The sequence below is a fragment of the Protopterus annectens genome, chromosome 16.part0, assembly GCF_019279795.1.
Source record: "Protopterus annectens isolate FY-2018-M chromosome 16.part0, PAN1.0, whole genome shotgun sequence".
Taxonomy (NCBI): domain Eukaryota; kingdom Metazoa; phylum Chordata; order Ceratodontiformes; family Protopteridae; genus Protopterus; species Protopterus annectens.
The window spans coordinates 477,700,954-477,718,219 of NC_056750.1; the positions used below are offsets into that span (position 1 = coordinate 477,700,954).

At 38.6% G+C, this 17,266-nt stretch overlaps 1 protein-coding gene across 1 annotated transcript in view; it reads right to left on the bottom strand.

Annotated features, from left to right (window-relative positions):
* Positions 1-10,194, bottom strand: part of ZBTB43 (zinc finger and BTB domain containing 43) — a 45,658-nt gene extending 35,464 nt beyond the window's left edge. Inside the window, exon 1 of the mRNA XM_044057851.1 lies at positions 9,894-10,194. Within this exon, the coding sequence (XP_043913786.1) occupies positions 9,894-9,941 (48 nt within the window). The 5' untranslated portion in view covers positions 9,942-10,194. The remainder of the gene's footprint in view (positions 1-9,893) is intronic.
* Between the last annotated feature and the right edge of the window lie 7,072 nt (positions 10,195-17,266).

The following is a 17,266-nucleotide window of genomic DNA, read 5'->3' on the forward strand; positions in this document are numbered from 1 at the left end:
AGCTAACAAGCTTCTCACTATCATGCAATAGTGTTTCATTAACATAACATGCAAAAGTAATTTTTCTTGTATATACATGAATATATCTCCTAAAAAACAAAACAAACAAAAAAAAAAAAAAAAAAACAAAGTTAACAACACACACCAGAAACCAATATGGTTTACAAATGTAAAATGTACAGATAAAACTCAGCAGAATTAACACAGCTTCTAGATGGGGCGGTATCAATAATTCAGATAAACAATCCTGTCCAAGGTCGCATTACTTCAACTTTGCACTACAGTCTTTCTTTCAACTAAGTGCACTTAAATGCTATGAATGAAATGCATAAAATTGCAACATATTCTTCATCATTGTACTTGGCTGTAACTTCTCACTATCAGGTACTGCACAACAGTATTTGCCAAACTAGCAAAACCTTGCAGCTGAATGCTGCTTTCCATTAAACAGTACACCAAATTGCCTTCACAGTAAAATAAAATTAAATACCTGGCTTTACATTTCAGTAATCATAACAGAATAACAGCTATCAAGTCTATGCTGCCATGCTTTCAGAGACAGACGTTAACATAGATAACAGAGTATTGAAAAGCTTAAGGAATCCATGGTACTTGGGCAATGGGCCACAAGACAGTCAGTGAAGTACCCATCCTATGTTCTTGACAGCAAGGAACAACAAGCACCGTTAGGCACTGGAAAGGAATTTGTGATTTAGAGAGACCCATCAGCAACAGCAATCAAAAGAAGTCACCACAGTGGATAGACACCCAATTGTTTGACACTTCTATGGAATCTAACACCGTATCAGATGATGGCATGTGACATGTTAGCAGACATACAGCACAGGGTAAAGGCTATGCCATCTAGAATCTTTGATACTTAAGCCCGTGAAGAAAAACTTGTCGGTTATCAGTCCATTCCCTAATAAGAGATGGTAGGAACAATTTCCACCTAGACTATGACTGAACAGATAAGCATGAAATGTAAGCCATATACTTAATAAAAAACAGATCTTCATTATCTGCACCAGTCCTGCTCATGCTTATGAATGATCACTTGTAGGCAGCAGCTGCTCAGCACCTTTAATTCCCTTCAAGGCTATAAACGTCCTCACCTATCTCCAACAGTGCACATTTCTACCCCCTTCTCTACAGAATGGATTTGCCAAGGACAGATAGGTTTCAATATCTAAGATGGCCTCAAAAATATTAATCGATATCCCTTCACACAGAGGACTTGATAATGATAGACGGAAGGTGAATGGGCTTGTTGAAGTGAATTACGAAGATCTAACATCATGGTGAGTAAATAATGTTCATATCTCACAATCTAATCCAGTTTAATCGCCTAACCTCTGGACAAAAATAACCAGCTCTAACCTCCTGGTAAAAAGACAGAATACAACAAAAGTAAGACCCGATGGTAGATCTAGACTTTGAGATGATATCTAGGTTACAGCATCCTGCACAACTATAGCGAAGCTGAAGTGATAGCCAGACAGACAATTAGCAACTAAAGAATTCTTGAAAAATTTGAATTAGATATAATTCATGTGGAAAGTCCTCAGACTTCCTTTGGCAAGGACTTGTTCTACTTTGCATAGCTAGTGAACAATGCAGTTTGACAGCTGCCCAAGTAATCTTTGTGACTTTTTGTCCTAATTTTCTTAACTGGCAAAGGAAACAATTAACTGAATCTTTCTTGCATGCTAAAAGTTTCCCAATAAACAAAAATCCTACAACCCCAGAGCAGTCTTAAAGCAGTCCTGGAATCACGGCACCACAGTCTCCAACTTCCACTGCTACCCCCCCCCCTGCAATTCTATTCCACCTTGCTCAACTCTCTTCTCCCACAAGGACTGTTTTCAGAGTGCAGTATTAGCATTATTGATTCAGAAGGATCTTCAGAAGCCTAGTCTTGCACTCCCATGAAGTTTTTAACCCTTGTAATTTAAACAGAACCTGTAGCAGAACATTTACAAGTTACCCATTCCATACGAGACAATGATGCTACTCCAAGCGTGAACTTAGTTTCCAATCCATTCATCCAAATTACATTTCAAGAGAGTAACAGAAGCAATTTATGTGGACAGGAAGACTCCCAAGTAATAGTATTCTCAGAGATGCATATCTACCCCTCAATCTCTTCTGCAGCATAAATAGAATATGCTTATGATCTCCTTATCAAGGGTCTTGCTAAGGTGCAGCACATCTGAGAGGATCTGTTGAAGCTCTGTATAATATGCAGAAGTCACCACTCAGCAACCTACAGAGAATAGAGTAATGCTTTGAGGTGTTTTGTGCAATTCTTATGATTTAGACCTCTGATTTTCTTGATGAGAAAATGCTGTGAGCATTCAAGTTGTGTCAAGGTACATGACCAAAAGGGCATTACACTCAACTGATCTAATAAATGCCATGTACAGTGGAATGATTTCATCTCTGGATGCCATAGCTATAGAAATGAGCTGTGTGATGAAAAAGGTCTTTCTTACAATAGTGGATACGTAGAGGTCAAAGGACAGTTTGTTGTCAACATAGGATCAACTTTCATAGGAGTGTTGTCAATATGACAACTGCAAGGAAATTCAGGTTTGCTGAGAGAGACTATAATATTTATTGGTACTTAGCTTTAGTCCATGGTTTCAGCAGCAGCTATTTGTACAGCAAAGACCCTAGAGGGGATCTTGGTTTCCTCTATACAGGTAATAATGGTATCGAATTTGCAGCCATAAGTCCTTAACACTGGCTTTGACCTCAGAGAGGTAAGGAGTGGGACCAAGAACACAGCCCTGTGGTACACTGCTGGTGCCTAGTCTTTTGAAGGAGATGGAGCCACCAAACCTAATTTCCTGAATTCTATTTCTGAACCAGTTTCTTATACACTGAATTACATAGGAATTAACATTCAGCTGGGAGAGCTTATGAACCATAGCTTAATGGAATAGTGTTGAATGCCTTAACAAGATCAAAATATGCTGTAGGTAATGATTTGCTCCTCATCCAGTGTCAGTCACCTTCCCGAAGAAGTCAACCAGGTTCAGTAGCTAGGATTTACCCTTTACAAAATCAAATTGGCTTTTGTCAAGCGTTTGCAGGTTGCCTATGTCCTTGTTTATTAATTCCATAATGGTCCTTTCCATAGCCTTACAAAGGTGAATCACCACAATTATGGGTCTATAACCATCAGTTATGGAAGTGGAGAACTGTTGATAGTCTGGCACATAACCTGTTTGGAGACCGATATTGAATAGTCTCAGTAGAGGGTTTGACAGATCCTATTTTAGGCTAGACAGCAGGCATCCTGGTATGGTACTCTGTACCACAGAAGCAGTGTTCTTGGTTTTCTGGTAAGATTTGGAGATGGGGGGGTGCGCAGATGCATAAATGTTATCTGGGAATGTTGATCATCAGTCAGTAACAGATATCAGTTACTAACATATTCCCATCTGTGTATATACTAGAGATAAATCTTTTCTTTCACCCATTATTCGTATTGTTTTGATACTTTGTACATGCAGTAAATTGTTAATTCCTTCTGTGTTATCTGATTTGTCTACATAACTGAGTAGGTAGTGCAGTTTTGGATTGTTTTCTGTTTTACATGCAGACTGAGCCCAGAATGGGTCCATTTGAGATCAGACGTCTATCCCACTCAATTTCAATTAAATGAAATTAAATACATCATTAGTTCAAAGTAAAACTATAAATGATGATAGGCAATGAAGTAAATACTCTCATATGTTTGAATAACTGAACAAGTTCTCATAATTTAGGCATAATATCTGGAGTCATTTGTAAGGAACCCTTATCCTGCCAAAACACGATACAGTTACGCTTAGTGATAAATGCTCAAGGGTTTGAAAATTTTCTGACCAAGTAGCTGCCACCAGAAATACATCATTCCATGATAAGTGCAAATATCTGCTTTAACTGTCAGTATGAATGGTGGACAGTACCAAGTTTTTAATCACAAAGTTTAAATTCAGTTAAAAGGAAGGGTCAATGATAGAGGTCTAACTATAAAGGTTCCCATCAAAAAAAAAAAAAACATGGAAAAAGAGGGAACTGTTGGAACTGAAACTTAGAATGGAGCTAGACAAGTAGCTCATAATGAAAATGCTATCCTCTTCTGTATACATGACTTCTAGACAGTTTCTGGGTTATCACAAGAATCTGAACCACAGTTAAGGAAACAATGGATCCCTGACCATTAATGAAAGTGGAGTAATTGTGCAGTTAGCCTACGGGGCTGAAGGTCCGAGTATGGCTTCCAGAATGATGCAGTAAACCTTTGTGAGGTATGAGAGGTTTCTGTAACCAGTAAAACCACAGCAGGGGAACCAAACTTACCTGTGCCAAAACAAGACAATGGGTGATGACCTTGGCTTTGTGCAGCTTTGTTTTATAAATGGACATAGGGAAAATTCTTAAAGGAAACCCAGTGGCCAGTGCTGCAGTAGAGCATACTGAATGTGTCTTCTTGTTGGGGCATTACAGAATAATAGCTGCTGCATTTGGCAGTGGTCATAGAAAGTGCATGCCAATAACTGCCAGAGGTACCACTTGTAGGATATCAGTAACTATTGTTTGGGCATGTCAGCAACAGAGTTGACCTGACCAGGAATGTATTTTGCAGTCAGAAAATGGACACTGGTCAGTTTCATAGCTTCACTGTCTTTCAACATAAGGCACAGGAATGAGATTGCCCTTATTTGTTGATATACCAAGCCAAGCACAATGCTATTGGAGCAGATGACAACTGGACCTTCAGGAAGACAGGTCTGTACACAGAGGTCCTTAATCTCCAGGATGCTGATGTGCAGACAGGTCTCCTGTTGCACTGAAATCCCTTCGACCACTCCACTAAACAATGACCCCCATCCCAAATCACAATCACAAGGCAACTGTCACACTGGGTGAAGGAAATAAACTTTCACAGGGTCGTCTCTTTCCATCATATTGAAGCAAACACTGAAGATGTTGATGCCAGATGTTTAATCAAACTGGAAAGGACACTGTATCTGCTATCTAATTAAACAGAAATGTCCTTACTCTGTATCTTGCAAAGGAACTAAAAAAATTGTCACTGGTACTAGAGAAAGTTTTGAGGCACAGAGCAGCCAACAGGCAGGAAAATGAAAGAAGAATGTGGATGCTGAATGTTATATTGGTAATTCTGTCCGGTGGAAGGAGGACTACACAAGTCCCAGTATAGAGATGGCATCCAATAACTGTCTACATTTCTGGCAGCTTCAGTTGCGATTTTGTTGTATTCACAGATACACTCAAGGCTGCAAACTGCTGCAGTCAGTCTTTGCTCTAAACAATTATTCCTTTGTTGTAGTGGTCAGAACCAAGTTGTCCAGGTAAAGGAAGACTAGTAATGCCCTTCAGACTGAGGTAAGATGCAAAATTCACCACCCTGAGCGATGTGGTAGGACCAAATAGAAAGACACGGAACTAATAATGACCGCTTTTAATGCTGAAGTGGAGAAGATCCTGGATCTGGCCATCTAGATGTGCAAATGAGCTTTCTGAACAGATGAATAGCACATTCTACACAAACTGCTCCCTAGCAGTGGTGGGGCAACACACCCTCTGTAGGAGTGGCCTGTCTGACTAAGGAAGTACAGCATTGTTAGGGGAGAGTAGATCAGACTGGAAAGGGAAACGATGGAATACAGTGCTATAACAGAAGTGGGATGTCAGCATTCATGCTGTGGCAGGAAAAGTCAGTATCCATGTTGTGGAATGAATCTCCCAGTCACTACGTGGAAGAAGAAATATTGTTTGTGTAACTTACATGTTATGAAATCAATCTTAATTGCTGCAATAATGAAGCTCTTTGCAAAGACAAAACTACTAATTTTGTTTGTAAGGAAATTTATTTTAAGCAGCTGACTGGTATAGCAACAGGGGCTTTAATGGCTCCTAGTTATGCAAGGTTAGTGCTTCCACAATGGAAAAAAAGTGTGCATAAAAAAAGTATTTAAACTTCTTTACACATTTGCTTCATTTAAAATTTACTGCCAATTTAAACATTAACTTTTAGACTTTAAATTGCTTAACGAAGAGAGTCAACCACAGGTTTGCTACTATAATATTTCTCAAAATTAGCGTATGCATAATATGCAACTGTTTTCAGTTAATGAAAATGTGGTGGAAAGTAAAATGATCCATATCAGTACACTCATGGTCGAGAAATATTTTACAACAAAAAATGATTTGTTAAAGAATAGATTTTTGGAGAGATGTTATTTAAATGATTTTACTGACAAAGTATTACAGGAGGTTATGGCTAGTAGGTCCAACATTTATGAGCCACTGGTCAATGTTCATAAAATTATATCAGATAATAAGGATATGGTAACACACAAGTAGGTTTTGTTGTTATGTATAGTCCAGATAACCCTGGGATACAAGAAAACATTTCAAATATTTGGAAATTTTTGATAGCTAATCCTAATATTAAGATATCGCAGGGGACGCTCCTATATTTATTTAAAAAAATAAACACTTGTAAAGATGGTCTTGAAAAGCCACATAAATATTAGCTATCCTGAAAAGAATGTTTGGGGGATGTTTTCATGGAACATGCACCTTCATTTTCATGTTAATACTCAAAGAGCTTATAAGGTACTAGGTTATTCTATTGTCTGAATTACGTTGCCTCTTGCATTTTGTGTGATGCTATATATAGGAAGTTTGAAAATTAGTTTGTTTAAATGGATCTATGTACTCAATCATGCAATTAACACAAACAAGAACATACTTTATAAGCATTTCACTATCCGAATGAATGAATTTTAAAAAGTCTTTATTTTTAGTATTGGAATGAAAGGATTCTGAAATGCAGACTATTGAAACTCAAGATGAACTTAATTCTAGAAAAGATCACTGGCAAGTATTGCTAAATGCGTCCAGAGTACCCGAGCTTTAATGACCACATTATGTTTACTCAATAAAAATTTGAATACGTTTTACACAATATTCTATATCTTTTATTACTGGCTATGTGATGGTCATGTGATGGGCTTTTGAGTACTTAAAACAGGTGGGTTTTTAATTTACACCTGTCTGACATATCTCCTCTAGAGACAAAAGTTATCGGTTATTTCAATTTTATTAAAGACGTTGATAATGGACCACCATTTTACCTAATTATTATATTTTTTTCTAGTAAACTTGACTAATTTTTTATTTTATAATTATGTCCTTGACAAATATGTTCTATTCCATGTAATGTATTAGATGTACTATAAATAATGAGCAGTTGTACACAAGATGTCTTTTTTTTTTTTTGGAATGTCGCAGTAAAATGTTACTGGTAAACAGATTTATAAGAAATTACAAATCAATTTTTCATGAGGTTTCACAGCTCGAGTCCATCATAAATGACCGCAAATAACCAAAAAGTAGCATTTTTAACTTCTAAACTTCTTGGTCACAGAAGCAATCAAGTATCTGCTACACCCTCACAGTTCATAATTTATAGGCAAGTACATTAGGTGCCCTTGCAGGATATTTAAGCCAAATCACTTTCCTTTTTTGTGCTCGAAATATCCATCACATTTGGTGAGAGACCAGCCTTACCTATTCCATGGTTGATAATTATATATAACCTGCAATGAAAATAAGTATGATCATACCATAGATAATTTGGAGGAGATCCATGCACGAGATAAGGCATTTAGGAGCTCCCTGTGCCTGTTAACTACTACAGGGTGCAGTCTTCGGGTACTTTTTCTGTTTTCCATCCACAGATCCAAACCGTACTTGAATATTGACAGAGATGAACTTTAATTTTGTGTGTATGAGGAAACTGTTGCACAGTAGTGGGATTCTCTGCGAGATATACCTGTCCCTCCAAACAGTTCTGTTGATGCTGCAGAACCCTAGACCAAGTATTTCTGACGCCACTAGTTGTGCAGGAAATCCAACAGCTCTAGGTCAAAGGATGACTTATACATCTGACACATGTCACCTCTTAGTAATATGGAGGATGCAGAGTACAGTTACAGGGCTTTGAGTCGGTTCACATACAAAATGTTGTTTAGACCTTGTATCCTTTTAGTAAGGAATGGATATGGGTGTTCCAGTTGTTGCATGTATCTGGACAGATATACTCCAAAGGGGACATTACATTCAGTAACTGGCCTAACACAGGCTGCATAATGGACGACAGTGACATCCCTAGATCTAGACACAATACCCTTGTTTTTAAGCTGTGCAAATCCTGAACAAGTAGGTCAGTTTTTGGGAGCTTCTAGTATCCAGATAAATCAAAGCAAACGATCAAAACAATTAATGAGCACCAAGAATGTTGCAATATGAATATTTTCATCACTCAAACAAATCACAAACACTAAGCTATCAGTATGTACATTGCAATAAAGAGAACATTTTATATAAACTTCCACTGCAAAAAAACACTCAGAGTACAATGGTTTCTATCAATCATGGTTTCTATCAATCAGTGATTCAGTGGAGTTCTTTAACAATTCGTGATTCAGTGGAGTTCTGAACCAAAGCAAGTGCATCACCTTCTAATTGACAAGTTAGATTTTTTTCCTTTAAGGATTTTAATATATAGTTTCATCTACAAAGAAAATAAAATTCCTAAAGTAATTTGGGAAAAATAGTACAAACAATTCTAAAATAAAAGGTTAAAGCAAACCAGCCTTGTTGTGCACCGCTAAAAATACAAAAAAAAAAAACCAATGTATAACAGTTCTATTACAGCAGTTACTACAAAAAAAATCTGTTTTGCTATACTGTAGCCAGGTATATGAAAAACAACCAAGAGATCCATTTAATCTTCAAGACTCAGTGGCAGAATCACCACATAATTGTGGAAAACAAAGATAAGACATTAAGCTTTCATCACTTTACAATGCTTTAATAGTAAACAATGACATACGCAGCTTAAAACATGTTAATAATCCAGTAAGAGTGACACTTTTTATCACACGTCATGCACCATGCATGCATGAACTGAGAGGCAACAATTTGCCAGACTAATACGCAGGTCTGACTTGCACTTTGGACAAGGACTCCATGAGTGTATGGATCACTAAATGACAAAGTGATCTCAACCAAACAAACTCTCTTGGGAAGTTGTGACATTAAAACTCAGAAAAGCTTTTTGCAGCCACCCCCTTTCTTGTGTATGACAACTTCAAGAACACACACAAATTCTAAGGAAAAATTCAGTACCCCTTCTCCAAGACTAAGTTACCGTATTCATTCTTCATTCATTAAGTCTCTGATTATCCGCTTAAACCACTGTGCGGTCAATAGGCTAAAACAAAGAATATCATCTCACCTGCGGACCCAAACAACCCAGGACACGCGCGCGTACACACACACACTTGAGTCATCCAAAGCATGTCTTGGAGATGTGGGAAGAAAATAGAATACCTAATAAAAACCACGCGGGAAAAGGAAAAATGTGCAGCCTCCACACATCAAGCAACCCAACCAAGTGGTGTGAGGAAACGTGGCTGAATGCTGTGCCACCCCATCATTTAATATCGGCCATTGCCTGCTCCTCTTGGTCTGGATCAGGTACTGGGTTGGGCATACACTCACTGCCCGAAGGACGCCTTGCGCGGAGTTTGATACTGTACATCCTAACATAATTCTTCTAAATTATCCCAAACCAACGAGTTACAGGCACCCATCGTCAATACTCGTGTAAAGGCTGGCATTACAGAAACTAAAAGCACAACTAGTAAAACACTGATGTCTTAATTTCAGAAAGAAGAAAATCAGTTGCCAACAAAAAACACCGGATACAATTTTGAATGCACAGCTTCACCAGTAACATTTCTGCTGGCTACTCAAGCAGTATGTTGTGCAGTGTTTGCTCCCATTTATATCCATCGTACCTGACAGACATATGACTTCGCAAGTTCCTCAGGAGAAGCATTACCCATCCCGAAATGAACACTATCTTGATGCTGTCAGAGCGCTCCAGCGGATGGTAACCAAGAAATGTGGATGCCCCTCCGGCATAAGCAACAAACTTTAAGGCCCGGCCATGACCTGCACCATTACTCCACAAGAATCGAAGAAGTCTGCAATCCTTACCTAAAACTAATAGAGCACGTCATAGAACTCTAACAACATTTAAATTCCTAGACATTCTATCAGCTGTAATAAACAATTAATGCTTTGACAATTCCGCTCCTCTCCACCCATGCCGGAAGTACTTATAAACGACAACCTTCAATTAAAAAAAAAATTTGCACTTCCGGTGTGTTGTCGCATCACATCACTCCGTTGCTTTTGTGTTGGTCATTAGGCGGTTGTATTAAAAAAAGCGAGAATTCAAATAATTAAATTCAAATAGCATACAACAGATTATTTTTGTAATGTTTTATGTGTCAGTGAATTTGCCATGCAGAGCTGACTAACCAAATAAGGCTTTTAAAATAAGATTTGGGTAGTGCTACCATTTGGAACCATAGCTCTCAACCTCCCTTCTCCAAAATGAGGAACACTAGACTAGACCTCATAACGTGTGACAAATGGGAAAAATGTGGAACATTTACTAACGGCTTACTAACAACTTCAACTAGGAAGGTCATAAGATGGCTAAAATATGCAGGTTTTACTTATAAAAAATATATATTTTAATGAATTAATATAAGTCATTTCTATTTACCCATGGCTAGCAGTTAAAAATTTCCCAACAGTGAATGTATGACAGACCCTTTCAATGTGGAACTTTGAGGAAAAGGAACTTTTTAAGACCCCACATGAGGTACGTTCCTCGTAATGAAGTACACTTGAGAGCTATGTTTGGAACGCTAACTCTCCTAATGTGCAACCAATGGCAAAATGTGGAGTACATACTAACAACTTCAACTATGAAGTCATGGAATGGTTAAATGAGTTACTTAATACTTACAAAACATTATTTTGATGAAGTAATATAATTAACTGTTGTTTGCCATGGATAGTTAAAAAAAGTTACTGGGAATAAATGTGTGACAGATCCGTTCGACTTGAATCATGAATGAGCATGGATTTTTTTAAAGACTCAAAATGAGGAAAGTTCCTCATAGTGAGGTATTCTTGAGTGGTATGGCTACCACCTCTTTTTTTCATTTATGATATGAGATTGGCAGTTGCATGTCATACACAAAAAACATGTTCTGATATTTTGGAAAAAATATTTTCTGTCTTTCCATTAAACAGTGCAGAAAACTATGATGCTGCAGTAATGCTATAATATAAAAAGAATAGAAATAAATGACGAAATATTTTCTTCCCCCACATCCCCTTCCTGCCTACCATCCATCAGACCCTCTCTCAGTCTTAAATCAGTCCTTATTCTCTTTACTGTGCAAGATATAACTGAGAGGGGTCTCGTTAAGGCAGCCATTTTGGAAGGCCCAACGTTTTTCCTGTTTTTCTCCCCGACTCTAGCCATGCATACCCTGTGAGGTACTGGGGAGGAGCATGCAGTGGCTACAACAGAGGGCATCCATCACCTCTGCAACAGACATTTCCTCCAGTCAACTCTCCCCCTGCAAAACGATGGTGGTATCTTTCTGGTCTCCACCAAGGAAACTGCACTGTCCTGTGTGCCGTGTATTGCACACATACCCCACTTTCCCACAGGAGAGGTGAGCAGGCCATACCCCTTCACCCCTTTCTATTTATGTCAGACTCTTCTAGTGCCAGGACTACTGTTCAAACCTTGGTTTCCTGGGTTGCAATCAGAGCTGTATCCTTCTACATGGCAAAGCCAGGCTAGAAATAACTAAACCTTTACAATAGTGCATCTCCGTTTTGATGATAAGGGGAAAATATTTATTTTCAGCATCAGTTGAAAGCTTTTTTATCTTTGAGAATTACATGTTTCCATATGAAAAGTCCAAATCTGAAAATATGTTAACTCTTAGTAGAAAATGCATTCAGGTGATTTAATTAAAAAACTTTGGCTTGTGCTATCAGAAACATCAGTACAGCAGTGCTTGTTTCTTTTTGTCATGCTGTTGAGTGAAACAATGGATGCTTATTTTATTTACATTTTACTTCAAACTGGCATGTGATGTTTACACATAGGTTAAATTATGACTTCCACTTCTTATTGTAGTGCATCTCCAAGTACTTGTAGTCAATATCAAAGTGATTCTTGCTTTGAAGGACAAACCATTACATTCATGTACTGTTATCTGTATATTGGCTTTGGTGCTTAGACTAAAAGCTGATGAATACGTTAACATAGCTGTTTTGTGTTTGTCTTAGCTGATAACTAGAGTAATGTCCATTTCCTGAGAACATGGACTGATATTACAAAAGGATTTACTCTTTTGGAATGATATCCTTTATTACTGGAACCATGTATGTAGCTAGTCCTACAGTATGTAAGTAATGTTGTACAATTTAATTTTTCAGGGACATTTTCGCCAACTCTGAGACAATAGGTTCCCCACCTTTAAGCACATCTGCCACACATATTATGTAATTAAAGCCTTTTATCTAACAGTACCACTACCAAAATGATACTTAATCTTGGTTTTGTATTGGGGTGTATGATATAGGGTATTTTTAGTTGGATAGGATTATTAGATATTTTGAGATTCAGTATCATGAGTTTTCATATATATATGACACACGCACATCTCACATGCTGATATATAATATACATTATACATGTGAATAATGTGTAGAGCCTATCAGAAATATTGCAGTAAATAGTATCACATCCCATGTGCACAGAAACAATGTATTTCACATAAAAAAACACAAAAACCGGCACTGGTGAAATAAAAAAATGTTATTCCCTTATGCATTTGGAAAAGAGAACTAAAACTTTTTTACTTATATAAGCTAGGAAAGTATACTGACTTACAACCAAGAAAGGATGTATGTAACTCTAATAAGCCAAAGAAGCCAAAGTGTGCTGTTTTAATTGGTCAGAGGGAAGCCTTCTAGCTTGTTAGTGGGAGTGGTAAGCACTAGGTTGCCTATTTACCACAAAGTCTATGGCCCAGAAATTGTAGTTTATTGGCCATTTGGGCAGTTTTTTCCACCTCCTTCAACTTAATCCTCTAGAAGCTCGTGTTTGGGCTTTTCTCACCTTTCCTGTAACAAGTCTAGTACAGATACAGATTTGCTGCATCCAAATATGTATGTAAGCTTCTGAGCCCCCCAAGCCTTTCTGTGTTGGAGGGAAGCCTTCTAGCTTATCAGTGGGAGTGGTAAGCACTAGGTAGCCTATCTACCACAAGAGGAGTGGTTTCTGGCCCAACATTTGTAGTTTATTGGCCGTTTGGGCAGTTTTTTCATCTCCTTCAACTTTCTAGTTTAAAAACCCACAGTACGCTTGTTTCCCACCTTTCCTGTAACTAGTCTAGTCCAGATACAGATTTTCTGTATCCAGGACTGTTTGTAAGCTTCTGAGAGGTGCCAAAGTCTTCTATTCAATTTTCCCTTAGATCTGCTAGTTCTCTCCTCTTCTGCACTTTTACTAGCTTATTAGTTGTCAAAGGAAAAAACTTCAAAGACCAATTCATGTTAGGTTCAAGCAAGGCACCCTTTATTACTTGCAGCAAGGAGACAAAGCATGTAGGCACAAGGTTTGTCTGAATTACTGGTGATTAGTATGTTATTCTTATACAGTTTTTTTTCCTGTCACACAGAAAATGTTACTATTCTATTGCTGACGTAGTTAGACACAGCTTTCTGTATGTTCTACAGAAAATGTTACTAGCCTTATTGCTGACTAAGTTAGATTATCTGCTGTTTTGCAAAACATTTTGAGAAAAACAACCTGGCCTTGGGCTTATTTTAGCCCATTTTAACTTTTCAATTCTTCAGTTGTACTGTTCTAATACATGTGTTACATTTCGTCTAGATTCAAGGTACATTTCTAGCTTTGGTACAAGTAATGCTGACTGTGGTTTATACTTTCAAGCATCTATTGTTTTCTTTATCAAAGCTTCTAGCAGCTGCATACTTTCTCATAGCATAAGTAGAAGAGAATATCTCTTTGTTAAGTTTCATGACATTAGCAGAAATGAAATGTCTCTTGTTATTTTCATGACATTAGCAGAAATGAAATGCTTCTTGTTAAGTTTCTAACAGCTGTGCAGATTCATGCAGTGTGAACAGAATAAATAACCCTTTTAAACCTCAAATGCACTAAGCATGCATGTTACTATTACACATTTTTCTAACATTTTCCCCCTTTTAATACTTTTATTCTACTTTCAAGATAAGCATAAACAGTTTTTTCTTTCCCTAACCTCTTCGTACTCAGGATTTGCAGTTAAGAGAGTCATTCAGTTTAAACTTATGAAAGCATTTTCAGTTTTTTAGCAATTCTTCAAGTTCAGCACCTAGGTATAAGGTTTCTGAAACTGAAATGTCTATAAAGTCTTTAATCGGTCTTTTTATGCAGGGGATGCAGCAGCACACACATACCACCAGTAGGATTATTCCTACACAGATGGCAATCAGAATGTTCATCAGGATACTGCCCCACCCCCCAAACAATTTCTGGAAAAAGTCCGTCAGTGGATTTGGTCCTGGTTTGGTCATGGCTGATACCTGCTGAATTACCTCAAGATGGTTATCTATCTCGTGTTTGTGGTCAGGAATATATGAACAGCACTCCTCCTGGATTAAAGTGCACGTACCTCCTCTCGCCGCTAGGGTGAAGTCAAGAGCCATGCGATTTTGAAGCACCACTGTTCTCATGGCAGTCAGTTCATCAGTCACCAATTCTAGGGCAATCAATTCTGCTGCCTGTGCAGATAAGTTGTGTGGTAAAGGTTTTGCTTCTATAATCCCAGTATCAGAAACTACTGCATATCCTACTAGGTTCTGTCCTGCAGGACCCGTTCTGCATGAGCCATCCACGTAGTATGTCAGCTCGGCATCATCCAAGGGGACATCCGTGAGATCTTTTCTAGGTAGTGTCTTTTGCTCAATTACCTGCAGGCAGCGGTGTGCCGTCTGCAGGGGTCGGGAGCAGAGTAGAAGGGTTTAAAGTCGTTCAGCGTTCAATTGTCATATGAGGTTGGCTTAACAATATAGTCATACAGGAAAGATGCCTAGCAGGGGAACGATATGCCACCTTTTCTTGTAGTAAAATAATTGCGACTGCATGAGGTACTCTCAAAGTGAGAGGATGGAACAAAACTACTGAGGCTGAAGCCTGTACTGCCATTGCAGCTGCAACTACTGCTTGTACACAGTGAGGTAAGAATCGTGTCACTGGGTCTAGTTGTGATGAATAGTAAGCAGTGGGGTGTTGCTTATCCCCATGCTGTTGTGTTAATACCAATGTCATGTAACCCTGCTTACAATCTACAGTTTGGAAAAAATGTTTATGGTAGTTTGGCAATCCCAGACCTAATGTGGACGCTATTAACTGCTTTAGTTTGCAGAAAGCAGATTCTGCCTCTGGTGTCCATTTTAACAAATCCTGCACTGCCACAGGCTTTTTATATATAAGGTCAGTCAGAGGTGCAGATTCCAAGGCATAGTTTGGAATCCAGCTCCGGCAAAAATTGGTTGTACCCAGGAAGGACATAATTTCCTTCTTGGTAGTGGGTTTTGGTGCTTGCAAAATTGCTATTTTTCTGTCCTCATCTAATGTTCTACCTTCCTTGGATATTACATATCCTAGGTATTTGAAAAATTGTAGAAGTGCTATGGTATCTTCTCTACATTCCTGCTGGGTGGGGGCTGCCAGCAAGATGCCATCAACATAAAGTAAAATCTGACTGCCTCTTGGTGGGGTGAATCCTGCCAAGTTGCTTGCCATTTCTTGTGAGAATATTGTTGGACTTTCACAATATCCCTGTGGTAGTCACTTATATGTATACCTTTTCCCCTGAAATGTGAATGCAAACCAATACTGGCTATCAGGGTGTATCGGTATCGAAAAGAACGCATTGCTGATGTCTACCACAGAAAAATACTTCTATTGAGGTTTCAGATCATTCAACAGGGTGTGTGGGTCTGGCACCGTAGGTGCTGTTGGTATTACTGCATCATTTACAGCTTGTAAATCTTGGACCATATGCCATTCTCCATTGGCCTTTTTAACTGGAAATAAGGGTGTGTTACATGGTGAATTGGGAGATTCTACTAGTATCCCTCCTTTAAGTAAGGCTGCTATAATAGGCTTTATCCCTGCCTCTGCATCTTTTCTTAAGGGATACTGTCTTTTTTATGGTCTGAATGCTGACTTTGGCGTGATAGTAACTGGTCCCGCTGTACGAATGAGTCCTACATCTGATTTTCCTGTTGACCAGAGGGTCTCTGGTATATTTTGTAAGGCATTTTCTTCCTCCTTTAACAGGAGTGTCAATCAGCTGTCCTCGCTAGACTGCAAGTGCACAGCTGGGTTGGTCTGAGTTATCCAATTCAATTTCTGTATTTGTATTCCCTGTTCTTGACAGTTCTAGTTCTGTCTGTTTCTCCCATCTCGTGACTTTTTCTCCTAGGTCTGCTCATTCTATATTTCTGTTTTTTGTTAAGCTAACCTGTGGTAGTTGATTAGATTTATAAAGTGCAAAGAAATCCTGGAGCAATGAACAGCTGGCTACACTGTTCCCTTCTGTGTCCCAGTACAGGTTACGCCATATCAATCTGTTTGCATGATTCTTAAATAATTCTTGCTCATATTCCTTATCAGGTCCTGGTGTGTTACAATAATACAGGGTACAGTGCAACAGGTGTTGCTTATCAGTGTCAAGGGAGGGGAACTTGCTGATGGCTACATTCATTAACTCTTTGGTCACAGTCCCTGGACCAGTCGTAACCAAGTCCTGGCTGTACCAATAAAACATTTCACCCTCTGGTTGCACTGCAAAGGTATCAATTTGTCGCTGTGCTTCTATACCCTGCATGGTTGGGACTACTGCTATACCAAATAGCTACATGAGGTCTCTGCCCAAGAGGTTTACTGGGCATTTTGCAGAAACAACAAGTTTGCTTTTCTGTGTCAATCCTGAAACTGGATCAGTTATTGCAATGTTACGGGAGAGAGGTTCCTGATACAGCTGTCCATTAGCTGCTTTGACCAGTATGTAATTAGGTGACTCTGTGTTTTCTGGCAGTTTGGAGGGATGAATCAGGGTTGTGATGCCCCTGAGTCACACAAGAATTTGACTTCCCTCCCTTCTACCAAGAGTGTAACTTCTGGTTTTGTGTCTGCTAAATAAAGCTCCACGCTCAATAGAGCTAGGTCTAATATTTCATTTTCTTCATTGTCACTAACTTCCTGCACTTC